This window comes from Hypanus sabinus, chromosome 3 (assembly GCF_030144855.1).
Source record: "Hypanus sabinus isolate sHypSab1 chromosome 3, sHypSab1.hap1, whole genome shotgun sequence".
Lineage (NCBI taxonomy): Eukaryota > Metazoa > Chordata > Chondrichthyes > Myliobatiformes > Dasyatidae > Hypanus > Hypanus sabinus.
Window position 1 is genome coordinate 71,914,521 of NC_082708.1, and position 27,389 is coordinate 71,941,909.

The window sequence follows — 27,389 nt, forward strand, 5'->3', positions numbered from 1 at the left end:
GATTGAGACAGAGAGAGATCAAGAAAGGGGAGGGAGGCGTCAGAAATTGACCAGGTAAATTTGAGGGCAGGGTGGAAGTTGGAGGCAAAGTTGAAGTCGACAAGCTCTGCTTGGGTGCAAGAAACAGCAAAATTGGGGATGGACACCGGTGTAGGCTTGGAACATAGACTGTTTCATGTAGCCAACAAAGAGGCAGCCATGCAAGTGCCCATAGCTACAAGTTTTGTAGGAAGTGGGAGGAGCCAAAGGAGTAATCATTAAGAGTGAGGACAAGTTCTGCTAGACAGAGGAGAGTGGGGGTGATGGAGGAGTATAGGAACTGGACATCTATAACAAAAATAAGATGACCGGGTCCAGGGAACTTGAAACCATTGAAATGTGTGTGAAGTTTCAAGGATGTAGGTAGGAAGGGACTGAACTGGGTTGGGGGGGATAAAACAAAGTTGTAGATGTGCGTTCAGTGGGGCAGGTACAAGCTGAAGCAATGGATCTACCTGGACAAGCGGGTTTGCAAATCTTGGATAGGAGGTAGAAATGGGAGGTGCGGGGTGTGGTAACTGTGAGGTTGGTGGCAGTGGATGGGAGATCCCCAGAGCTGATCAGGTTGGTGATGGTGTGGGAGACGATGGCCTGGTGCTCTTTAATGAGGTCCTGTTCAAGGTGTAAGAGGTGTCTGAGAGTTGTCACTGGGCCTCTCTGAGTATCACCAGTATTTGTCATGAAATTTGTTGTTTTGCAGCAGCAGTACATTGCAATACATGGTAATGAAATCTATAAATTACATTAAGAAGCATATTAAAAATTAAATTAGTACAAAAAGAGAGAGAGAAAACACAGGAAATGTTCATGGGTTCATGAAATTTATTGGCAGAGGGGAAGAAGCTGTTCCTGAAACACTGAGTGTGTACCTTCAGGCTACTGTACGTCCTCCTTGATGGCAGCAATGAAAAGGGGGCATGTCCTGAGTGATGGGGGTCCTTAAAATGGATGCTGCCTTTTTGAGGCATCTCTTTTTGAAGATGTCCTCAATGCTGGGGAGGCCAGCGCATATGAAGTAGCTGGCTGAGTTTCTGCAGCTTTTACTGATTCTGTGTAGTGGTTTCCCCCCCCCCCCATACCATACAGTGATGTAACCAGTTAGAATGCTCTCCACGGTACATCTGTAGAAATTTGCAAGCACCTTTGGTGACATACCAATTCTCCTTAAGCTCCCAATGAAATATAGCCACTGTTGTGCCTTCTTTGTAATTTCATCAATATGTTGGTGTAGGATAGATCTTCATGGACATTGATACCTGGGAACTTGAAACTGTTCACACTTTCCACTTCCGATTCTGACTGGAGTGTGTTCCCTCGACTTTCTCTTCCTGAAGTCATCAATTCTTTGGTCTTACTGATGTTGAGGGCAAGGTTGTTGCACTGACACCACTTAACCAGCTGATCGGTCTCGCTTCTGTACTCGTCACCATCTGAAATACTGCCAACAATCGTAGCCCTCCACAAATTGATAGTTGTTTTACCTAGACACATAGTAGAGCATTAGGCTAAACACGCATCCTTGACAGAATTGATTGTCATCAAGATGTTATTTCCCATCAGCACAGACTGTGATCTCCTGGTGAGGAAGTCGAGGATCCAGTTGCAGAGAGAGGTACGGAGGCCCTGGTTTTAGAGCTTTCTGATTAGAACTAAGGGTATGATTGTGTTGAACACTGAGCAGTAGTCAATAAACAGCAGCCTGACTTAAGTATTATTATTGTTCAGGTGATCCAAGGCCAAGTGGAGAGCCAGTGAGATTGGATCTGCTGTAGACATATTTATGGCCATAGACAAGTTGCAGCTGGTCTAGGTCCTTGCTTAGGCAGGAGTTGATTCTAGCCATGACCAACCTCTCAAAGCACTTCATCACAGTAGATGTGAATTCCACTGGGCGATAGATGTTGAGTCTGTTATCTTTCTTTCCTTTATATCATCCTAACATGACAGTGGTAAAGAAATCTATAGAAACCTTCAACCTCCTCTGTTAATTCCAATATTTAACGCATTTATCACCAAATCTATATTAACTCTCAACATATCTGATGAAAGGTTACTTTGTATTTAATAGTCTTTGCAAAAGCAATGAGAAATCAACATAAAAATGTCTAAAATATCAAAACACTTTTTTTTAAAAATACTGACAGTGCATCCAACTTAAACATTTTAATAATATTTATTCTTAAAACTGAGATGACAAGTAGTAACAAAATCTGTTTTCCCCCATTTGGCTGAAATTGATTTGGAGATGAAGGTGACGTCCTTCATATCGTGCATCACATTAAAAGAACTGCATCCCACTTATACCACAATCTAGTAAGGAGTACAATTTTTATTAAATGTTTCAAGCCATGGATGTAGCAAGAATAAAACACTATATCTGTATATTTAATGGATATGTGTGCTTAATGGTAATTACATTGACTTAAAAAATTAATTTATTTTTAAATTGCAGAAATACATCTAGGTAGCAAAACAAACCAATGCAACATCTCTTAACAGAAATAGGATACATCCAACCAAACTTCCATCCTCCCACATCACCAAGTTCTTATTCTATTTTGTGACGAAAGACGACCCGAAGCCTGGTACTTCATGAAGGTCTACGACATCATTTTCAGGACTGCTCATGTCTGCCAGTTAATTGGCAGCTTAGGAATCCTAAATAGATGGTCATGTTCTTGAACTCAGCAGATGTAAAGTCCAAGGAGACAAACAGGAAAATATGGAGCATGAGTTTTTCCTTTTTGGTGGAAAGGATGTTCCTTGCAGGAAATGATCTGTAATTATTTAATGTACTTTTCCATGAATTTTTTGTGGAATTCTGAGCGAAGTGTATCATTCACAAATCTCTTATCCCTCTTTGATTCATCTATTCCTTTAGCACAGTTCTTGAACACGACATCATCATCCCACCTAAAAGACACAGAAAAAATACGGCATTGATATTCTACTCTTGAAAATAATGTGCATCTATTTTGATCAGCCATGTAATTTTCAAAGACTGGCAGATGATATTGATCTACCCACACCACCACTAAATCCTGCAAATAGCTAAATCCTTTTGACATAACTTAAAACTTAATATGAATTCAGACACACAACTACAGCAATGTATGAAATTTCTTGATTGTTCCCCAATCTACCAATTATAGTTAAATTCCAATGAAGTTGTATTAAACCAGACTGAGTACTTTCCAACCTTTTGTAAGATGTATACAACATCTTTCAGACAAGGACATAGGAATACCAGTGCAACATTTTACATCTGTATAAAAACAGCTACATGAATACCTTAAATTACTTCAAGTACCACAGCAACAAAACACACTCCGTTCAGTATCAAGACAAGAAAAACAGTAAGATAACTGCTTTGCAAAGAGTTTCAAAGGCCTCTTCCAGGCTACATCTACTGGTGAAATAGGAAAGCTAGCTTGTACCCATGTCTATTGAAAACATAACTATAAATATTTGTATTATTATTGATAATCTTTATAATTAAGATATACTTTGCAATGAAATATAATAAATTATTTTCCAGATTACTACTTGCTGACATTTGGTAGGAATTTAAGAACTGGAATTACCTTTTAATAGAAGTATTTTAAGCTTTCATTAAAATGCAGATGCACAGGTTTAAACTTCTACTATCTTGGCTAAAGACATTTAAGGCCCTAGTGAAAGTAGGAGAAAAGACAACACCTTTCCTGCTGTTGGTATTTGGGGTAAAACTGCCTCAAATATAAACCAAGAAAAAATATACAAGATTACAAGTCAAGAATGACTAAAATCTTCAAAGCATCTATATATTTAATCCTGTCTTTTGTAAATAAGGGCTCCAAATTTTCAGAAATGTTTCATATTTATCTCTTAAATTATAAGTAATTTTTTCTAATGGAATACAACCATAGATTTCTTTCTTCCAAGAGTCTATACTTAAATGTGTATCCGATTTCCAAGTAACTGCAATAGCTTTTTTGGCTACTGCCAGTGCAATTTTTATAAATTCTTTCTGATACTTATTTAGTTTAAGTTTCGGTTTTATCCCTTCAATATCACCTAGTAAAAATAATATTGGATTATGAGGAAATTGTGTTCCTGTAATTTGTTCCAATAAAACAAAAGACAGGATTAAATATATAGATGCTTTGAAGATGAAACAATTGGTTATTAGGGGAAAGAAATAAATATACATATTAAAGTTATTACGAATTCCATGGAGCATGTGGAGATCTTCCAACAACCAGGCATTCTTTCTTTTTTTTCTTCTTTCTTTCTTTATTTTTTTTCTATAGGGCAGTTAGGGGGGAGGGGTTAAGGGGAGGGGGTAAGGGTTATATACATTGTTTTTCCATACTTTACTTTGTAATCATTTAAAAATGCAATAAAAAAAAGTTTAAAAAAAAAAGAAAGAAAGAATGACTAAAATGATCAGGTTGTATTTCCATAGGTCGGAAAGGTGAGGCTCCTATTTGTGTCAAATATGTTATCTAGGACTTTGATTGACTAGAATAACTTCAATTTCTTTAAAATATCAAACCTCAATATCCTGAAGAACTTGATATCTGTAACATACATTATGTAAATACAGCATTCAATTTCACCACTGCAAGATGCACAAATGGTACCTTATAAATTAACATAGAAAACCTACAGCACAATACAGGCCCTTCGGGCCACAAAGTTGTGCCGAACACGTCCCAACGTTAGAAATTACTAAGCTTACCTATAGCCCCCTATTTTACTAAGCTCCATGTACCTATCTAAAAGCCTTTTAAAAGACCCTATCATCATATCTGCCTCCACCACCATTGCCGGCAGCCCATTCCACACACTCACCACTCTGAGTAAAAAACTTACCCCTGACATCTCCTCTGTACCTACTCCCCAGCACCTTAAACCTGTGTCCTCTTGTGGCAACCATTTCAGCCCTGACTATCTACACGATCAATGCCGCTCCTCATTTTGTACACCTCTATCAGGTCACCTCTCATCCTCCTTCACTTCAAGGAGAAAAGGCCGAGTTCACTCAACCTATTCTCATAAGGCATGCTCCCCAATCCAGGTAACATCTTTGTAACACGAGTGAATCTGCAGATGCTGGAAATAAATAAAAAACACAAAATGGTGGCAGAACTCAGCAGGCCAGACAGCATCTATGGGAGGAGGTAATAACGACGTTTCGGGCCAAAACCCTTCATCAGGAGTGAAGTAACATGGGATGGTCGAGGGGGGATAAGAAGTGGGGGGAGGGATAAAGTAGAGAGCTGGGAAGTGATAGGCTGGAGGGAAATGGGTTAGGGGGAAGGTGGAGAATTATGGGAAATAAAAGAGAAAGAAAGGTAGGGCTGGGAGGAGAGATTATAGTGAGGGGGGAAAAAGAGAGAGAAAGAGAACCAGACTAAAAATAATAGATAGGGATGGGGGTAAGGGTGGGGGGCAGGGGTATCAACAGAAGTCAGTGAGTTGGATGTTCATGCCGGCAGGAAGGAGGCTACCTAGGCGGGAGATAAGGTATTACTCCATCGACCTGCGTGTGGCCTCATCTTGACGGTAGAGGAGGCCATGGACAGACATGTCGGAGTGGGAGTGGTCTGTGGAATTGAAGTGTGTGACCACAGGGAGATCCCGCCACTGCTGGAGGACCGAGCACTGGTGTTCGGCGAAACGGGCTCCCTGTCTGCGGCGGGTCTCCGCAATGTATAAATGGCCACATCGGGAGCACCGGATACAGTATATCACCCCAGTTGACTCGCAGGTGAAGTGGTGCCTCACCTGAAAGGACTGCCTGGGGCCTGGGATGGTGGTGAGGGAGGAAGTGTGGGGGCAGGTGTAGCACTTCTTCCGTTTGCAGGGATGAGTGCCCAGAGGGAGGTCCGTGGGGAGGGATGGAGGTGATGAATGGACAAGGGAGTCGCTTGGGGAGCAATCCCTGCGGAAAGCCGAGAGTGGGGGGAGGGGAAGATGTGGTTGGTGGTGGGATAACGTAGGAGGTGGCGGAAGTTACGGAGGATTATGCGTTGGATCTGTAGGCTGGTAGGGTGATAGGTGAGGACCGGGGGACTCTATCCCTGGTGGGCTGGCAGGGGGATGGGGTGAGGACAGATGTACGTGAAATACGGGAGACGCGATGGAGGGCAGAGTTGATAGTGGACGAAGGAAAGTCCCCTTCTTTGAAAAAGGAAGACATCTCTTTTGTCCTAGAATGAAAGGCCTCATCCTGAGAGCAGATCTACATCTGAGATTTACATCTTTGTAAATCTCTTCTGCACCCTTTCTATGGCTTCCACATCCTTCCTGGAGTGAGACAACCAGAACTGAGCACAGTACTCCAAGTGGGATCTGACCAGGGTCCTATATAGTTGCAACATTACCTCTCGGCTCCTAAATTCAATTCCACGATTGATGAAGGCCAATACACCATACACCTTCATGACCACAGAGTCAACCTGCGCAGCTGCTTTGAGCGTCCTATGGACTTGGACCCCAAGATCCTCCACACTGCCAAGAGTCTTACCATTAATACTATATTCTGAATCATACTTGACCTACCAAAAGTAACCACTTCACACTTATCTGGGTGATAACATTTAAATAACGAGTGATCATGTTGGCCACGGCATTAAGATATTCTCTAAGAATAATATCTTTCATGTCCATCTCAAAGGGCATTATCACAACAAAAATCCACTATGTCATTCTGGTATTCCCTCATTCCTGGGACTGCTAGCTGAAATCATACATGAAAGGCTTTAAAGATTTTGAGTCCGGCAAGAGTGCCTCCAAATCACAGACAGCCTCAAGGTGCACAATAAATCTTAAGAATACTCCCGATAAATTTCTTACACCTAACAATGACGTATGTTTTCATGGAGGAATATCTGTAATGAACATCAATAATGCACATATCATCTGCTTGGATGCAATATGGTACAATAGCAGATTAACCAAAACGCTGGATAAGAAACTCAATTGTTATTTCTGAAATATACTGGTCTCTGTACAGAGTTCTGCATCTGCAATACCCGGTTGTTCATTTCTGATACACAACCAGCATTATGGAGAAGTTCCAAATTGCATCTGGTCTAAGCATGACTGCACAGAGATTTATTTTAAATAGTAAAAAAATTACGGACTATTTGGTTAATAAAATACCTATTGTTGGTTTAAATTAAATAGGTGAGTGGATTTTTTGATGGAAAGAGTACGGAACGACGTTAAGGGATTCCCTTGCTCTGCTACATAGTTTCATCAAATCTTTCATAACCACTTCTGTGGCATCTTTCACTTAAAAATAAGCAAAAGGGAATCTGTATTGTAAAAATGTTACATATCATGTGATTTCAGAAAAGAAGGGAATAATTATACTAATACTTGAGCAGACGAATGTTACTGAAAGCTGTTTTTCCTTCATCTTATTCTATGTTTAGTTATTCCACAAGATTTTAATTCTGTGGAATGTCTAAACAATTATCTTCAATAAGGATTAACACTACTGTATTTTAATACAACAGAAAAAGGGAACAAGTCAGCTAACTGTCAATATTCCAAAATGTAGCGATTGATTACTGTATGGGAAACCAATTAGGATACAGTACAGAGATAAAGCAAGCATTCTTCTGATAATATAATCTAAATAGTACTCTGTCACATTACCTCCTCTTCACTTTGAAATTTGACTGTCCAATTAGATTTAGTAGAGGATTACCACTTAGAATATTTTCCATTCGAATTCGTTCTTCTTCAGCTTTTTGTTCACGCTCCTATGGAATTGAAATTGAAATAGAAATTCAGTTATGTATCACCTGCTACTTAGAAAATTGTTATCCCCAATATATCCCTGAATAAGGTTATTTTCTCATGGATATGAGGAATTCTAGAGGAGCATTTTAAAATAAAATACAATGAGAAGAAAAATGTTACAAGTTAAATTGTAATATAGACTTACAAATTCCTCAAGCCAATATTGAAATGTTCTATATTGTTCCATGTTGAAGATTATAACAGTTAAGATTTATACTTACTTCCTCTGGTAATACAGGCCTCATTTCCTCTGCAACACTTAAAAAACAAAACCGCAGAAACTTTACTTATGATTTACCACCATCATGAGGTGCGAACGTTATGAAGCTGCAACACAATATTCTATAAAAACTAAACATCAAAAAGATACAAAAGACCTAAGTAATTTTACAACCAATGAATTAAATTGAAACTCTGCAATTCTTCTATATAAGACCATAAGACATAGGAGAAGAATTGGGCCATTTGGCTCATCGAGTCTGCTCTGCCATTTCATCATGGCTTATCCATTTTCCCTCTCAGCCCCAATCTCCTGTCTTCTCCCAGTATCCCTTCATGCCCTGACCAATCAAGAATTTATCACCCTCTGCCTTAAATATACATAAAGAATTGGCCTCCACAGCTGCCTATGACAACAAATTCCAAGATTCACCATCTTCTCTCTAAAGAAATTCCTTCTTGTGAATGATGTTGGATAATTAAAAAGCTAAGAGGTGGAGCTGTACATCTGATTTTCAGTAGCTGAGCATACTGTCACATTAAGGTCAGAAGTAGGAACTTCTCAAATCTATCTGCAACTATGCAGAAAACAAACTAATCTATATGGATAACTAACAAAATCTGGATAACATTCTTATGAATACAAGTCTAACAATGCCTAAGAAGCTTGACATCAAACAGACCCGCCTATTTGACTGCTAAATGATCCAGAACCCTAAATACTCATTCCCTACACCAATGACGGACATTGGCTTGCTGCAGTCAGTGTGTAGACTCTACAAAATGCAATGCAGATAGTCACCTAGATTACATTGACAACACCTCCCAAATCTGTGATCTCTAACATCTGCACGTTTCCCTCCAATATATACTCCAGTGTGACTTGGAAATAAGTCACCATTCTATCATCACTGCTGGATTTGTGCCCTGGTGCTCCCTCTTCAAAAGCATCTTCGTAGGAAGGACTTCCACAGTTTGAGAAGGCAACTCACTGTCACCTTTTCACAGATGATTAGGGATGGGCAATAATAGCTTGATACCGAGGTCATTAACAAAAATAAAAGACCTTCGTAAGAAGATTGTAAAACAGCAATCCTTACTTTAGAAGATACATTTCCAATTATTTTACATGAGTAACTAGAATGTGTTTCCAAACACATTTCCACATATGTTTAAAAAAAGCTGTTCATTGATCAAATAATTAGTCATTCTTCATGATCTTGCTCTTTGGGCCCATTTTTTAACCTGTTTTTGAGAAGATCTGGGTATTCGGCTACATTAAGGACACAACAGGAGTACAAACTACTGGTACTATTTAAAAAAGTAAAAGATGTGTCTGGTCCTAGCAGGATTGCAATGGGCCCTCTACCATGTCATCAGATTTCCCTTAATCATTTGTTTCCTTGTTTTCTGTAAGTTCTAACAGTGAAATCTAGAAGAGAAACATAAAGCAATGCAGTCCTAGCCAGTTAAGAACTGAGACCAAAAACCGACTTGAAGAAAAATATAACCCAGCAAGTCCATCTTTCACACTGAATAATTGGCTGGAAACAAAACTAGTCATTGGAGCAGAAATAATGTTTTAAAAAACTGTGGGGAATAAGATATCTGAAAAGAACTTCAGATTTTGAAAGATTAACATCACTTTAAGAGCACAGTAACTTGGTTTAATTCATATGTGAATAGCTGTATTCCATTGCTGACAGATTTTATATTCAGGAGACACTGTGCATCAAATATTTTAAACTTCAATTGGCCTGGGTTTAAAATTTTTATGGCATTCTTGTCTACCACTTAAATACAGTCTACATATTCACAGCAAGCAAATACATATCAAATTGCCAGTTCCTTGTTGATAAAAACTGTCCCAAAGCACAAGACAGGAAATACAGTCTTGGGAAAAAGTCCAGTTTACTATATTAGGGGCTGGAATGAACTATTACAAATTCTGAAACAACCAGTTACTAAAAACTAAAATCAATAGGGCAGACTGAGTAACAACCATTTCCAAACCTTGTTATTCCTCAAGCTTTTTTGCTCATGCTTTTGATAGGACTATATACTTATTCAGAAGCAATATATAAATAATCATTCTTGAATTATATAACTACACAGTCTAGCTCTCCTGTCTGATTCTCTACTAGTCAACCAGATGATGTCATTTGGCCAGTGAACTCTCTCACTATCAAAATTAAATAACTTCTCAGGAACAGGCTTAGTTTTTGCATGTGTACAACCTACAATCTTATTCCTTCCCTTTCTCTTACGTGCAGTACCCCAAAAATGAAGGATTTGTGAAATTCTTTTCTACTACAGTAGGTGTGTCAATTTCTACAACCAACATAAATTGAATGTGAGAAAACAAATTAATTCAAGATTTTTTCTACATATATATTGCATGTTTAAATGACTATATCCAATTTTCTGTACCGCTTAATTCCTAGTAAACACATGAATTAGAACATTCAAGACACATGCATGCAACAAGTTATTAAATGGTAATGTAACAGTGGCAGAGAAACAGCCATGGTAATAGCTGCATATATCCATTGCTCAAGGTGAAGTAAGGTAAGATTAAATATTCTGTAACTAAATTAGAGAAAATATCTCATTTGTGAAGATATTTCAAGACTAAACAAGTTCTAAATGAAATGCAAAAAATGCTGTGAGTAATATTCCTTCTGCCTACACCAAGTCCATATTTCTCCATAAATGTGCATATCGCTTCTAATTCTATCAGAAGCAACTTAATTACTAGTTTAAGTAGTTCAACATGGTGTCATGGGCTAAAGGGCATGTTCCTGTGCTGAGCTATTCTATGCTCTATGTAAAATGTATCTGATGACTTCATTAGAACTAGGCAAGGGGAAGCTTTGGGGGATGAACAAGAGAAAGAAAGCATTAAGAAAATAAAATCTATATCAAGAAAAGGGTGTTTAAAAGGCTAGATTGGAGATTCAAGCAGTGACAACCTTCACAAAACTAGAATGAAATTATTTTCAGTTAGTGAAATAAGAGAGCTTCAGGGATCAGTGACTTTAATTTTCTTTTACTTTTTTCCTGTGGTAACAATTTCACTTTATACTTTATCTATGCTTAAGGCTATCAAAGTTACAGAATAGATCTAATAGAATATTTCACAGAATAAATCAAGTTTGGATACACACTTATTTTCAACAAATTAACAGCTCTGACAAAGATTTATTTTTACAGTTTCAAGGAACTGAAGTCAAGACTAACAATATTGAACAACTAGTAAGAAATGGGGAGACTTTTTTAAGATTCTTAATTACCCTCACAATGGAAATATTTAGCACATTATGTTTTTTCTTTAAGAATCCACAATTTGGCTATAGATCATTTTCCAGTACTAACTACATTTCATAAATGTCCAGGAAATCTTAAATCAACAGGATAATTTGCTTATAGTAGTACTTTGAAAGAATATTGTCACTTTAGGCTGAACAAAACATATACCTTAAACAAAAACTCTTGAAGGAAACACAGAAACAAGTTATTGTCTGCGTATACAGTACATGGGTTGCAAATGTTATCTCATAATAGTAGATTACAGTATACAAGTAAAATTTTTGTTAAGTTTATTTTGGACTTAAAAGAAACTGCAATGATCTGAATCTCCTGTTTTCCCCCCAACTCTTTCCCTTGCTATGCCCTACTCATCAGCTGATGGATCTGATCATCACAACACAAATAAGAAACACTCTACACTCCATGGGTCAGTAAAATTAACTGGAAAAACAACTTAAACCAGAGGGTGGGAGCATGCAAATTTGAAGTTACAGTGAAGGGCCTTCTGAAATTGTTTCACTTGAGAAATTCCATGGGAAGGATTTATTTGGATGGATTGTGTCCAAATGTTTTTTTTACTCAATTTAAAAACACACTCTAAGAAAACCAATTAAGTACTTGGACTATCCAACAAAGCTTTGTATTTGTATTTGAATGTCACTGTTTCACCTGCTTGATACCAACTCTTCAAGTACTCAGTTCAAATACTGTACAAAATTGTGGGCTAAAGTCAACAGTATCTAGAAAACTTCAACAAATCCATTTTCAAATCAATGGTAAAATGTCTATCTGGATTTGATGTGCTCACAAGAACTTTTTATAATTTGGGGGACACCACGTGATGACATAGGATCGAGAAGTGGAAATCCAGCTCTCCCGTAAAATACCAGTAAAATAATGTTTAAGTGAAGAAAAGTTAGTAAATACTTTTTAAAAATTACTTATAAACTACTTTGGATTGTCTTAAGATATGTCTCCTAAACAGAAGCAGAAGAAAACTACTACTTTGAAGACAACACAAGTTGGAAAAGAATCAAGGCCGGCAGCCATGAAAGAGCCTCGGGCTCAAGTGCATTTTACCTCCAGCGATACAGATCAGGAAACTGCGGCAACATCAACCGTTTCCAAAAAAAAAGAGCAACAGGAATTGCACATGCGTGAAGGAAGGGGCATGCGCAAACACGAGCAACCCAAACTACAAATCCCAGCTATGATCGGAACTGAAAGTGAAAATGAGGTGGAATCAGATTCTCTGGATAAATCAGATGAAGATGAAGAGACAAAGAAGAGCAACAGGAAGAGGTTGGAGGTGATATTGGAGACATTAAAAAATCTTTGGTGCAAATAATGCATGAATTAAAAGCATTAAAAAAAGCATTAAAAGCAATAAAAAAGCAATAAAAGCAATAAAAAAGATATTAAAATATGATGATTATGTTTGATAAAATGATGAAAAGACAGGACAAAATGGACAAGAAAATTAAAAACTTGGAAGAAATAACGGGAGACACCATTGATAGAGCGAATAAAATGGAAGATAATATTTCTGCCTGGACATCAGAAAGAAAATGGTTGTTGGAAAAAGTGGATGTAGTTGAAAATTTTAACAGACAAAATAATATTAAGATTGTTGGAGTTAAAGAAGGTGTAGAAGGAGAGGATCAATAAATTTTTTTCAAAAATGGCTTCCGGAAATTTTGGAAATGGAAGAAGGAACCCAGTTAATTGAAATTGAAAGGGCTCACAGAGCCTTAAGATCAAGACCTCAAGTTGATCAAAACCCACGATCAATCTTGATAAAATGCTTATGATATCGAGATAAAGAAAAGATCCTGAAGGCGGCTGCCCAACATGTCAGAAAGAGAAACGGGCCATTGATGATAGAAGGGAAAACAGTTATTTTCTATCCTGATATAAGTTATGACCTTTTGAAGAGAAAGAAGGAATCTAACATAGCCAAAAAAGTTTTATGGGAAAAGAGTTAAAAATTTATATTGCACCACCCAGCAACCCTGATAATGTTTTTGGATGACGGAAAAAGAAGATCTTTTACTGATTATCGGGATGCTGAAGAATTTGCACAAGAACTCCCAAATATTTGCTAACCACAGCCAAAGATTTAAAAGCGAAACGGATTAAAGATGAAGACAGGGACAGTGAATGGAGTAGATGGCTGTTTAAGGACAGAAGAATATTTAAATATATTCTTAATTATGTGATACAGGGGGAGAAAGGTAAAAGTTTGAGAAATATTAATCGAGAGTAGTGATATTTTTTCTTCTCTTATATATACTTTTTTATGTTACGGGGGAGCTGGGGGAACTTCGGATCGATCGCTACGGGATTCACGTGTGTAATCATGGCGATTGCCATGACCCGCACAACGGAGGGGGGTAATGTTGTGTTTTTTTTCATTCACAACATTAGTAGGGGTTTTTAAAAAAAAATTTTTCTTTATAATCTATTTTTCTTTTATCTTTCTTTCTTTGCCTGGACAATCGGGGGGGGGGGGGGGGGAGACGGATAGCAACACGGAGAACTTTAAGATTCCCCAAGGTACTACGAAAGTTGAAAAGTTAGGTATTAATATAGACTGGAGTAACCCTGTTAAAAATAATGACTAATTTACTGAATTTTTTAAGTTTTAATGTTAATAAGCTTAATGGACTGGTGGAAAGAAAAAGATTTTTAACATACATTAAGAAAATGAAAATAGATATAGCTTTTAGCTGTATTCCATTTGAAAAAATTACTTATAATTTAAGAGATAAATACGAAATATTTCTGAAAATTTGGCGCCCTTATTTACAAAAGATAGGATTAAATATATAGGTGCACCGAAGATAAAATTATTGGTTATTTAGGGAAAGAAATAAATATATATATTAAAGCTATTATGAACTCAGTGGAACATGTGGGGATCTTCCAATATCCAGGCATTCTTTCTTTCTTTTTTTTCCCCTCTTTTTTTCTCTTTCTACAGGGATATGTTATGGGTGAGGGGTTAAGGGGAGGGGGGAAGGGTTGATAATTTTTTTCCCCTTCTGTAACCATTTGAAAATTCAATTAAAAAAATTTATAAAAAAGAACTTTATATAATTTTAGATCATCTGCTTTTTTTCAATCAATATTTAATATATTTTCAGAAAGAAATTTTGAGCCATTGATCTGGCAATATTACAAAACATGCTTGAAACATGAAATATTGAATTTGCATTTACACTCACTTAAGCTGCTTTCACCTATGCCGCATGACATGTAGACCATGACAGAAATACGCAGCCCAGGTGAAAAGCTATAAATAAATAACTCCTACATTTTCAATCTTCCATACCAAAATATCAGTGTTTTCAACTAAAGTAATTGCAGCCTAATGATATTATTTAAAAATGTAAATATAATGGCATTGAAATGCCAAGTGTGCTGTAACAATATGCTTTACATAGCACTTATAATTGGATATTAAATAGAAAGCCAGGAAAACAGATCAGAAAAGATAAAAGTAATGCATGATCAAAGAGGAATGTTTGAACTCAATCCTAAAAAAGGTCTTTTGGCTAAAAATAAAGAAAATAATTCTTCACCCAATCAGACCAGACTTGCTAATTGACAAAGTTTGCTCAAACAAACCTTTGATACATTGAAATAGAGATACGAATTAAATCAGGAGAACAGAAAGAAGATCATGGAAATGTATTTAGGATACGACTTTTACCACAAGCCAGAGGAACATCAAAAAGACTAAAGATTTAAAGATTAAAGATTAGCTTTATTTGTCACATGTACAAATAAATGCATCATTTGCATCAATGGCTAACACAGTCTGAATATGTAGCCCACATATGTCGCCGTGTTTCTGGTACCAGCAATAGTATACTCACAATGTACTAATGATGGCCTGTACACCTCTGGAACATGGGAGGAATCAGAATTACCCGAAAGAAACCCACACGGTCATGGGAAGAACAAACTCCTTACAGACAGCAGCAAGAAGTGAACCCTGATTGCTGGCGCTATAAAGCATTACACGGGCTGCTACACTACTGTGCCAACTAAGGAAACAGATAGTCACCAAAGAAAACCATATTAAAACAAGCAGTCTTTTGGCAAGGGGGTGGAAATGTTGGTGAATCTGACAGATAGCTAGGAGTACATTCACAATAAACATGGGCTGGGAAGAGTAAGGGTACTTAGAAGCAGAATCAAGATGCACTGTCCAAATATCCATGAAGGGAAGTTTGAGAGAAGAATTTATACATGCACTATAAGCAGATGCCCAAAAGAGCATAGTGAACTTGGCTCATTTCATGGCCACAGTTATTAATGAAAAGAAAACATTATAATCATTTCCCAGTGGTTGTCAGCAACTTAGAAGTTCTAGCTAGCAGCACAATTATTATTAAACTCCAGGCCGAATTGTCCTTTTAAAATGAAATCATTTTACTGAGAAGATATAGTCACAAAAATTCCAAATTTAGACACTAGTTCATTTTTTGACAAAGAACACATTGCCCAACTGTAATCAGTGACAACTATATAGTGGGAAATCGACTTCATTAACCATTAATGTCCAAGGATGCAAGGTACCCTGGAGAGTTGAAAGTGAAGGAGTTTCATGATTTTAACTCAGCAAAACAAAGGAATAGCACCATATTTCTAAGTTGAAATGGTGTAACACTTCAAGCAAATATTATTCCCTTATGCCCACTGCTCATGGCTTTCTAATTCAGAGAAGCAATAAATTTAGAAAATGGTAGGAACTTTAGAAAATACTCTCACAGAGACAGCAGCAGTGCTTTTTGTAAAAAACATGATCTGCCAGTGGCAGATGGGGCACTGATTCTAAAGATTGCTTTAAGCACCAAGACACATGGAGTGTGTTTCATCACACCTCTCACTTGCACCCTGCAAATGAAAAGAAGACCACAAAGAAGTCAAAATATGGGCAATGAAGTAATGAAACCGAGTTGGTACTAAGAAGGTCAGGCAGAATCTGAGAAAAAGAAAGAGTTAATGTTTTGCTGGAACTATCTGATCATCAGTGATCTTAAAAGGAGAAGAGTGGAATGTCAGTTGGAAACTTGATCCGGAGTTATTTGCTTAGGAAGGAGCGGTGGATGTGGAAGTGCACTGTGGTCAACACCTCATCAAAAAATGAAGAAGAGGTGAAAATATTTAAAAAAAACAGAAATCCTGGTCAGAAATTCTTCAAGATACAGCCAGAGAGCTATACAGTGTGGAAACAGGCCTTCAGCCCAATCTGTCCATGACAAAAAAAGTTACCTAGTCGACTTAGCTCCATTTGCCTGCATTTGGCCTGTAACCCTCTAAACCCTTCCTGTTCGTGTTACTGTCCAAATGGCCTTTAAATATTAATTGTACCCACCTCCACCACTTCCTCTGGCAGCTTGATCTATATAGTCACCATTCTCTGTGTGAAAACTATCTCTCAGATCCCTTTTTAATCTTTCCTGTCTTACTTTAAATCAATACTGTCTAGTTTAACCTTGGGGGGTGGGGGGGGGGGGGAAGCTGCACACCTAGGCCAATCTGTTCTAGGACACTTGCCAAGCCTAACCTGGGGAGTGTCTACTCATTTGTCTTACCAAAACGCCAACACTGTATTTAAGTAAATTCAACTCCTTTTGCCGTTCCTCAAACCAATTGATCAAAATCCCACTGTTGTGCCTTCGCTGCCCACAACCACAAGAGGATAAGCCATGAGGGAATAGGACCAATCAAGTGAGACAGTGGAAAAGTGTGTCTGGAACTGGAGGAGATATTCACTACAGAAAAGGACTTTGGCGATTGTAGGGATGACTTACAGCTGATTGAAAGCTTGAGCATATAGAGATTAATAAGGAGGATGTGCTGGAGTTTTTGGAAAGCGTCAAGTTGGATAAGTCTCCAGAACTGGACAGCATGTACCCCAGGCTACTGTATGAGGCAAGGGAGGAGACTGCTGAGCCTTTGGCGATGATCTTTGCATCATCAATGGGGATGGGAGATGTTCCAGAGGATTGGAGGGTTGCAGATGTTGTTCCCTTATTCAAGAAAGGGAGTAGAGATAGCCCAGGAAATTATAGACCAGTGATTCTTACTTCACTGGTTGGTAAGTTGATGGAGAAGATGCTGAGAGGCAGGATTTATGAACATTTGGAGAGGCATAATATAACGACGAATAGTCAGCATGGCTTTGTGAAAGGCAGGTCGTACCTTACGAGCCTGATTGAATTTTTTGAGGATGTTACTAAACACATTGATGAAGGTAGAACAGCAGATGAATATGGATTTCAGCAAGGCACTTGATAAGGTATGCCATGCAAGGCTTATTGAGAAAGTAAGGAGCCATGGGATCCAAGGGGACATTGCTTTGTAGATCCAGAACTGGCTTGCCCACAGAAGGCAAAGAGTGGTTGTAGATGGGTCATATTCTGCATGGAGGTCGGTGACCAGTGATGTGCGTCAGGGATCTGTTCTGGGACCCCTTTTCTTCGTGATTTTTATAAGTGGTCTGGATGAGGAAGTGGAGGGATGGGTTAGTAGATTTGCCGATGACACAAAAGTTGGGGGTGTTGTGGAGGGCTGCCAAAGATTACAGTGGGACATCGAAAGGATGCAAAACTGGGCTGAGAAGTGGCAGATGGAGCTCAACCCAGGTAAGTGAGGTGGTTCATTTCGGTAGGTCAAATACGATGGCAGAATATAGTATTAATGGTAAGACTCCTGGCAGTGTGGACGATCAGAGTGATCTTGGGGTCGAGTCCATAGGACACTCAAAACAGCTGTGCAGATTGACTCTGTGGTTAGAAAAGCACAGGGTGCATTGGCCTTCATCAACCATGGGACTGAATTTAGGAGCTGATAGGTAATGTTACAGCTATATAGGACCCTGGTCAGACCCCACTTGGGATTATTGTGCTCAGTTCTGATCATCTCACTACAGGATGGATGTGGGAACTATAGAAAGGGTACAAGGATGTTGCCTGGATTGGGGAGCATACCTTATAAGAATAGGTTGTGTGAACTCGGCTTTTTCTCCTTGGAGCGACAGAGGATGAGGTGACCTAATAGAAGTGTATAAGATGATGAGAGGCATTGATCGTGTGGATAGTCAGAGGCTTTTTCCCCAGGGCTGAAACGGCTAATATGAGAGGGCACAGTTTTAAGGTGCTTGGGATTAGGTACAGAGGAGATGTCAGGGGTAAGTTTTTGTTTGTTTTTTTTTTACATAGGACGGTGAGTGCATGGAATGGGCTGCCAGTGATGGCGGTGGAGGTGGATACAATAGGGTCTATTAAGAGACTCCCGGATAGGTACATGAACTTAAAAAAAAAGGTTAATTTCTAAAGAAGGTACATGTTCAGCACAGCATTGTGGACCGAAGAGCCTGTATTGTGCTGTAGGTTTTCTAAGTTTCTAACCAGTTTAAACGCCAGATGGGGAATGTTGAAAGAGAAATGGCAGCAAACTAATTATTAACTGAAAAGTAATAAATTACACAGATTGGAAATCTGAACTAAAAATGGAAAATATTGGATATGAAACTACCTGTGGGGAAAGAGATTGATGACATTTCATCAGAACTTGGTCTGAACATCAGACCATGGCCCAGCTTTGGTCATGCTCCTATATAAATGTCTGCTCAATTGAACACTCTAAGATGACGAGAATGATGGGAAAAGGGGTCTTTGAGGGAAATCCCAATGATTTTTAAGAGAAGGCAGGAGGTTTACCTTGTTGGAAACAGCCACTGTCTGGCATTTGTGTTATAAAAAATATAGCTTGCCATTATCAGAGCAAGCATGGATATTGTTCAAATCTTGCAGACTGGTGCATCAGAGTAACTGAAATTGAACACCAATTAATAGCCATCTAATTCTGTCACAATGAGAGGAATTAGTGAAGTAGCAGAAAAAGACTGGGTGAAGTATAATGCCTCATGAAACATCCTGCTTTGATGCCCTAGGGCTGGGATGATTGGCCTAAAAGACTATAAACATCCTTAGTACTAAGTATGGATTACAGCCAGTGTAGAGTTTTAAATTACTGTACCTCACTGAATTCAATTTTCAACTGGACTTCTTTGTGCAACTCTTGTTTTCCCTGATAGTGAGAATTACATTATTTATTATTTTGTCAATACTTGGACTAAGTTTGGATTGAGGATTGGGATCCAAATAGTCTGCGGGAATCTGAACTAATAAATAACTGTTCACCATCATTCCCATGTGGATAATAGGACTGTAGCTTTGATTCGATTATTGTGGGATTGCTTAGCTTTGACTCCAACGTGCTGACTCCGCTACTTAGTATGCATACAGTCCTGTGCTATAGCTTCACAAGTTGCAAATTCATTTTCAGGGTCACTTGATGGTACTCCTAACCTATTTTTCCAGCCACCTCTCAAAATTACAGTAATTATAACACTCAACTACCAGTTCTACAGGAAATTACAATAATTATAACTCAACTAAACTGCAAACTTTGCTGACCTTTAATGATATGGAACAAAGATTCAAATCTTGGTGCTTTGGAAAATCAGTTTTACTTGATTCTAGCCTATTACACTATTAAATGAAATTTGAAGATGTAGCTAACGTATTATTTTTTGGGTTTTGACAGAAACTTTTAGTGCTCAGAAGCACCATTAGGTAAAAGATCAGCCATGACTTTTTTGGGAAAGTGGACTATTGGCTGAAATCAGCACGAGAGACAAGAGTGAAATAGGCCCAAACCCATTACCACTGATAGGTATGATAACATAACAATAACACTACTGCTAGCACAGCTGCACAAGGAATCCTCAGTGGTGAGTGAGCATGCTCTTACCACCCCAATGCCCCTTCAGATTGGTGGTTGACAGGTTAACTGACATGTTGTTGCAAACGACCTGTAAAATGGTGGGAGAATTATGGGGAGAATTGGAAGGGGAGTGAGTGAAGATAATGTGCATGCGAGAGAAACAGGTCACATGGAATTAAATGGAGCAGTCAGTGAAACGACTGGATTGCCTTCATTGCTAGCAGAGAATTAGAGGACCAAATTACATCTTCTATATTGAAAGAAAATGTGAAATATAAACAAGATACTGCTCTTTACTACAACTTCAATTTTATGGCCTACTAATTTAAGTGGAAGAAGGGTGACAATACTATCGGGCGAAACGGACTGTACACATTATACCCAGCTGTTTCTGAACAAGTACAGGGTAAATGAATGCTTTCAGCTACACTAAAACTGATGAAACTTTACTTGCTTACAGTGCATGTCTCAGCAAGAGCTTCAAAAGAAATATATGGATTGCAAAGTCACTGAAACTTTAGAAACCTCACCCTTCCCAATATGAAAAAAACATCCACAGTTTTAGATTGAAGCTACACCAATACCTATGCAAGTGCAGGAAATTTCCCTTCAGGTGAGACATTAAATTACCTGTTTAATTCGTGGAATGTTGAATCAATTATGATAATATCTAAACATAAAAGTGATACTTTTACCTGATAAACATATAAAGGAAATGAAATAAGTATGGGTTAATGGAAATAAGGTAGAATGAAACACTAGAATACAAAACTGGAGCAGGAAAGCCATTTGATACACTCGTTATTTATGTACAGTAAAATCCCTTTGAATGCCAAATTTTTCAAGCATACAGTGCCCTGTAAAAGTATTCAACCCCCAACCCTTTGTTCACATAATTGAGTACTACAATCAGGGATTTTGATCAATTTAACTGAGATTTTTTATTTGTGAATCACCAGCTTTTTTCCCCCACAGTAAACCCACAAAATAGGGAAAAACATAAAGCATGAAAAATTAACAATTCAAGCACTGAAATGCCAGCAGTTCAAAAGCATTCATCCACCTTTGCTCAGTACTTAGTTGAACCACCTCTCGCAGCTAATACAGCCAGTAGTCTTTTTGGATAAGTCTCTATTAGATTTGCACAATATGATGGAGCAAGATTTGTCCATTCCTCCTTGCAAAATTGCTAAAGCTTTGCCGGGTTAGGTGGGGAGCAGCAGTCGACAGCAATTCTGACATCTTGCCAGATATGTTTGATCAGGTTAAGGTCAGGATTCTAACTGGGCCCCCTCAAGGAAATCAATCTTCTTCATTTGAAGCCACTCCATGGTTGCTCTGGCAGTGTGCTCTGGTTCATTGTCCGGCTGAAAGATGAACTTCGTCCCCAGTTTATGCTTTCTGGCAGAAGCTAGCAGATTTTTAATCCAGGATCTCTCTGTATTTAGTAGTATTTGTTTTCCCATCAATCCTGACCAGATTTTCAGTCTCTGCTGCTGAAATGCATCCCTATAGCATGATGTTTTCCCCACCATACTTTACAGTAGGGATGGTGTTACCTGGCTGATGCACAGTATTACACTTATTTCACACACACCACTTAGTCTCAGTCGACCACAAGACCTTCTTCCACATCGTTAAGGTATCTTCTACATGACTCTTTGCAAAGTCTTGACAGGCAAGGATATGCAGTTTTCTAAGCCAAGGTTTCTTCCTTGCCACACTTCCATTAATACCCTTTTTGTGCAAGGCCTTAGAGATTTTAGAGCTATGAACATCTCCAGTTGCAGCTACTGACTTCTTCAGCTCACTCAGAGTTGGTGTCACAGTGGCCTCTCTTACAAATGCCATTCTTCTTCAGCAACCCAAGTTTAGAGAGGCAGCCTGACCTAGGCAGTGTGGCTGTGATTTCATTTTTCCCCCACTTTTTCATGACGGACTGTAATGAGTTTCGAGGTAGATGGTCTTGTACACTTTTCTATTATCATTTTCCTGTATTGTCTTGAATGCTCTTCTATCTATATTTTGGTTTGGTCTGTTAAAAATCTACTATACTGTTGGACTTTACAGAGAGAGGGTGCAATTATTCTTATGAATTCACTGAAAACAGGTGATCCTCCAATTTTCTACGTCAAAAAACTGAGTGAGTTGGTAAGCTCATTAATATATAGTACTGCCCCTGAGGACAGTTAGCATAATTACAAAGGGGATGAATAGTTTCTCAGCCTCAATTGTTGCATTTAATTTTTAATAAATTATTGACAGATTTTGGAATTGTTCTTTTGATTTGACATAATGCACAATGTTTTGATAAGCTCAAAAAAAAACCCCACTTCAGTATATTTTTAATTTAGAATATGAGACAATAAAATGTGTAAATTGTCTGGTGGGCTATACATGTGTCTTCATAAATTGACTTCATACTCACCCATGATAAACTTGGCTATCTTGGCGAATCACTTAACTGATCTACATCCATTTTCAGCCCCACTATATCTATCCCACTTTCTCAGATATTTCTGTAACATCAGCAAAGCTGAATATAATAAATTTGATTTCCTTACCTAACAAACACACACACACATACACAGTACTGAACATTTCTACAGACCAGCCTAATAATCATAGAAATGAGTATCCCAATGTTTTCAGTGATGCATTAAACGGACATGAAAGACAAGTTTATCATACATAATGACAAATAATATCAGGTCAAAATGTGGGAGTCAAGACTTCGTTGGAATTATCCTTGTGCTGTATAACAAGTAAAACTAAGGCTTTTTTCATCAGGGACAGAAAAATCCTGAATTAGTCAAGAGGATTGACATTCCGTTCTTCTGTAGTTTGGGGCATGAATGTCCAAAACATATGGACAAACTTCAGTTATGTAGGAATACTTGCCTGGGTAACAAGTACTTTTAACAGAATATAGGGACTGAGAAGCTGACATCACACCTTCATTTTGAAGTTATAGGACTACAATATCCAAAGGAATCCAAATCCTTTTGATCAATGCTGAGTTTCAATCACAGAATACATGCAGCCGTTTTTCATTAGTAAAGGACACTATACAGAACTTCACAACTTCAACCAAATAATTTCTGAGGCACAAATAAATATTTGCAGTTTCTCTTAACTACAACAATTTTAAACTGATCCAAACAATCCAAGGAGGATCTGGGTAATGAAAACATTTTTTTTAAATTTATTTTAAAAACAGGCATGCAATATAATACTCCTACATTTTAACATTGACATAATATTTTGAATGTGACAAAGATGACTTAATCAGAACTTACTTTTCGGGCTTGCTCTTCAGCCCGTTCCTTTTTAATTTTCTCTAGCTCAGCCAGAAGTGCAGCAGTGTCATCATCATCATCATCGTCACTACTACTATCTCTATCAGAGTCATCTTCTTCCTCTTCCTAAAACACCAACAGAAGTTCAAAATAAATGCATGCTCATGAAAAAGACAAGTCAGCAGTCCAAAATGTTTACCCAGTTAAAAGCATCTCTAGTTACACCCAAGTCAGATAAAATATTGCTCTCCCAAGTGCACCCATTCGCTTACTTTTTTAAAAAATCTTTATGCTCTCATATTTCCACAAAGTGTTTTTATTCCATTCTTGTAGCTCTTGTATAACACAATCTTTATCAGTCATACAAGTCATAAAGATATGATTCTAAATAAGACATTAAACAGTACATGAAATTATCTTCAGTTTAAACTTTTGAAGATAGCTTAAGGCAGTTAAGAAGAGCAGCATCCCTCACTTCCATGGCATGAAACTGATTTCCTGTGCAACTTGGCCACCTGGTGGCTTCATTCAAAAATGCAGCAATAACTCATGAAAATCTCAACTTCACATTAAAAGGGAAAATACTCAACCAATCAGCAACCTCTTAATAAAAAAATAAATTAAAGCTATTTCTCTCCAATGACAGCTCAAATACATTTCTTGAAAATATACTTAAATTGAGGACCAGTTTATAAAATAAAACAGAAAATGCTAGAAATATTCAGCAGTTCAGGCAATAACTATCATAACAAAATAGAAGTAGAGTTATCCACAGAAGACTGGAGGAACTCAGTAGGTGAGGCATTATCTATGTAAGGAAATAAACAGTCGGTGTTTAAGACCAAGACCCTTCTTGGGGGGGGGGGGGGGGAGAAGAGAGGCAATTTGTCAAGCACCTTCGCTTCATCTGCCACAACAGGTGGAAATTCCCAGTAACCACCCATTTCAATTCGAACTCTCGTTCATAATCTGACACATTGGTCCACTAATCTTTCCTTTCAGACTCCTTCTTCAACCCTTTACCTTTTCCACCTATCACCACCCAGCTTCTCACTTCACCCATGCCTCCCTGACACCATCCACCCTCCCCCTCAACAGACTCCAACTACCACCTGCCAGCTTGTATTCCTTCCCACATCCCACCTTCTTATTTTGGCTTCGTTCGCCTTCTTGCCAGTCCTGATGAAGGATCTCAACCCAAAACGTCAAATGTTTATTCCTCTCCGGAGATGCTGCCTGACCTGCTGAATTCCTCCAGCATTTTGTGCAGTGTTCTTGATTTCCAGCATCTGCAGAATCTTTATGGTTTAAAAATAGAGTTAACCTTTCAGATCAGCAGCATTTCAACAGAAATGCTTTTGGATTATTTTTATCAAGAAAATTCCAATATGCATGCTCTCTAGGTAAGTAAATATCAACACAGGAAGACTTGGCAGCTGGCTTTAACAAAAAACAAACTGTTAAAAGTATGCATTGGTTGAATGCTGTTGAATAAGTTAATATTACAAGTATATTGATAATGATGCTATTTAACTATTTCAGGTTTTAATGGTTCAGAGAAACAGAAGTTTTCCAAGACTATTTTAAATAAATAAATAGCAATATTATTTCTTGAAATAATATCTTTCCTCCTGATAATCCAATTCCCCACTCAAAGTTATTACTGAGTATATTTGCAAAACCCTGTCAGATAGTACATGAGACTTTAAATTTCCTATGAAAATTAAGAAATTCTCAAATTTTCTACTTGTGTTCATCTGTCAATATCCTGCATATGAAGGAAATCTAAAATAAAAAGAACTAATGCAGGAAAAACTCAGCCAGACACAGCAGATCCAAGAAAAATCATACTGAAATGATTGTTCCATTTCTCCTCCAGAGACATTATTTTTCCTGAATATTTTCCCATTTCTATTGTTCTGATCGTTAATTCTGCCTCTTAAAGCCTTCTGTCACAGCAAAGTTTCACCTTTTTTTTTAAAAAAACTAGCTGTCACTATTCAGGCAAGAAATACCTCCCTGGAATCCCACTTTCATTATTTTTGTTTATGTAGATGATTCCAGCACTCAACCTGAAAATGAAATTTTCTTGCTAAAAAGTAGTGACCAGAACTGCCTACTGTATTCTGACTGAGTTCTTTGTGTTTTACACGAGGAAATCTGCAGATGCTGGAAATTCAAGCAACACACACAAAATGCTGGTGGAGTGCAGCAGGCCAGGCAGCATCTATAGGAAGAAGTACTGTTGACGTTTCGGGCCAAGACCCTTCGTCAGGACTAACTGAAAGAAAAGATAGTAAGAGATTTGAAAGGATCACGGGACAGGAGAAAAGGTGGGGGGGGGGGGGAATAAATAAATCAGGGATTTATTTATTTTTTCTCTCTCTGCCCATCACTCTTTGCCTGTTCTCCCTCTGGTGCTCCCCTCCCCCTTTCTTTCTCCCTAGGCCTCCCGTCCCATGATCCTTTCCCTTCTCCAGCTCTGTATCCCTTTTTGCCAATCACCTTTCCAGCTCTTAGCTTCACCCCACCCCATCCCCTCCTGTCTTCTCCTATCATTTTGGATTTCCCCCTTCCCCCTCCTACTTTCAAATCTCTTACTATCTTTTCTTTCAGTTAGTCCTGACGAAGGGTCTCAGCCCGAAATGTCGACAGTCCTTCTTCCTATAGATGCTGCCTGGCCTGCTGCATTCCACCAGCATTTTGTGGGTCTTTGTGTTTTAGAAAGGTTACACATAAGCCTTTTTAAAATTTCATACGTCTGTTCTAAGCTGAATATTTCTTCCAAGATTGGTTAATTCTACAACCTCTTGAAATGGAATGATTCTAGTGCCCCTTCTCACTCTTCTGAATTAGTTCATAATTTACAAACTTTCTGCATGTACCCAGTGACTGCATCCACTTTACTGCCATTACCAATCCCCTTTTCCTAAATCTAACTCAAATCAAGCTAGTCAAATACTGAAAATGCTGGAAATCAGGAAGTATCTTTGGAAAGAGTAACAAAGCTGAACCAAATTGAAGAACAGGGAAAATGGGACAAAATAACCAAGTGTAACTTAAGTTGAAAACAGAAAGAACTGTGAAAAGATGGGAATGCCAGCAATAGGGTAATGCCTAAGCTTGCCCAGGTGACAATCCATCTGTGCCAGCTAGAGCTTTAAATTGCAGAGGTTATCTTTTGAGGGGGATGGATAGGACAAAGGGAATATTGCTAATAGGATATGGCTAGGCATGATCCCAATGCTTAAAAAGCTGTCCAATAGGTTCAAGAGAGTAGTTATGGAGAAAAACACAAGTTAAAGCTGTGAAAAGCAAGTGGGAACAGTTATTGAATACTGAAACCAAAAGGAAACTGCTGGAAATAATCGGCACATTAGGCAGTGTCTATGGTAACAGAAAAACAATCAATATTATAGATGGATAATGAAACTGAAGAACTGGCCAATCTGAAATTAATGAATTCAATGGTGGGCCCTGAAGACTGAAACCTGCCCAAATGGAAGGAACACACAGAAAATGCTGGTGGAACACAGCAGGCCAGGCAACATCTATAAGGAGAAGGACTGTCGATGTTTCGGGCCAAGACCATTCATCAGGACTAACTGAAAGATAGGAAGAGATTTGAAAGTAGGAGGTGGAGGGGAAATGCAAAATGATAGAAGACCTGAGGGGGTGGGGTGAAGCTAAGAGCTGGAAAGGTGATTGGCAAAAGGGAGACAGAGCTGGAGAAGGGAAAGGATCATGGGATGGGAGGCCTCAGGAGAAAGAAGGGGGGAGGGGAGCACCAGAGGGAGAACAGGCAGAGTGATAGGCAGAGAGAGAGAGAGGAAAAAAACAAACAACTAAATATGTCAGGGATGGGGTAAGAAGGGGAGGAGGGGCATTAACAGAAGTTAGAGAAGTCAATGTTTATGT

The 27,389-nt window shown here is 38.3% G+C and overlaps 1 protein-coding gene across 2 annotated transcripts in view; it reads right to left on the minus strand.

The window, feature by feature from the left end:
- Positions 1-2,079: 2,079 nt before the first annotated feature.
- The window catches only part of cwc15 (CWC15 spliceosome associated protein homolog), a 40,973-nt gene continuing 15,663 nt past the window's right edge, over positions 2,080-27,389 (minus strand). For both annotated transcript variants that reach the window (XM_059964636.1, XM_059964637.1), the window contains exons 5-7: positions 23,472-23,597; positions 7,693-7,799; positions 2,080-2,952 (exon numbers count right to left, since the gene is read on the minus strand). In XM_059964636.1, the coding sequence (XP_059820619.1) occupies positions 2,823-2,952; positions 7,693-7,799; positions 23,472-23,597 (363 nt within the window). In that variant the 3' untranslated portion in view covers positions 2,080-2,822. The remainder of the gene's footprint in view (positions 2,953-7,692; positions 7,800-23,471; positions 23,598-27,389) is intronic.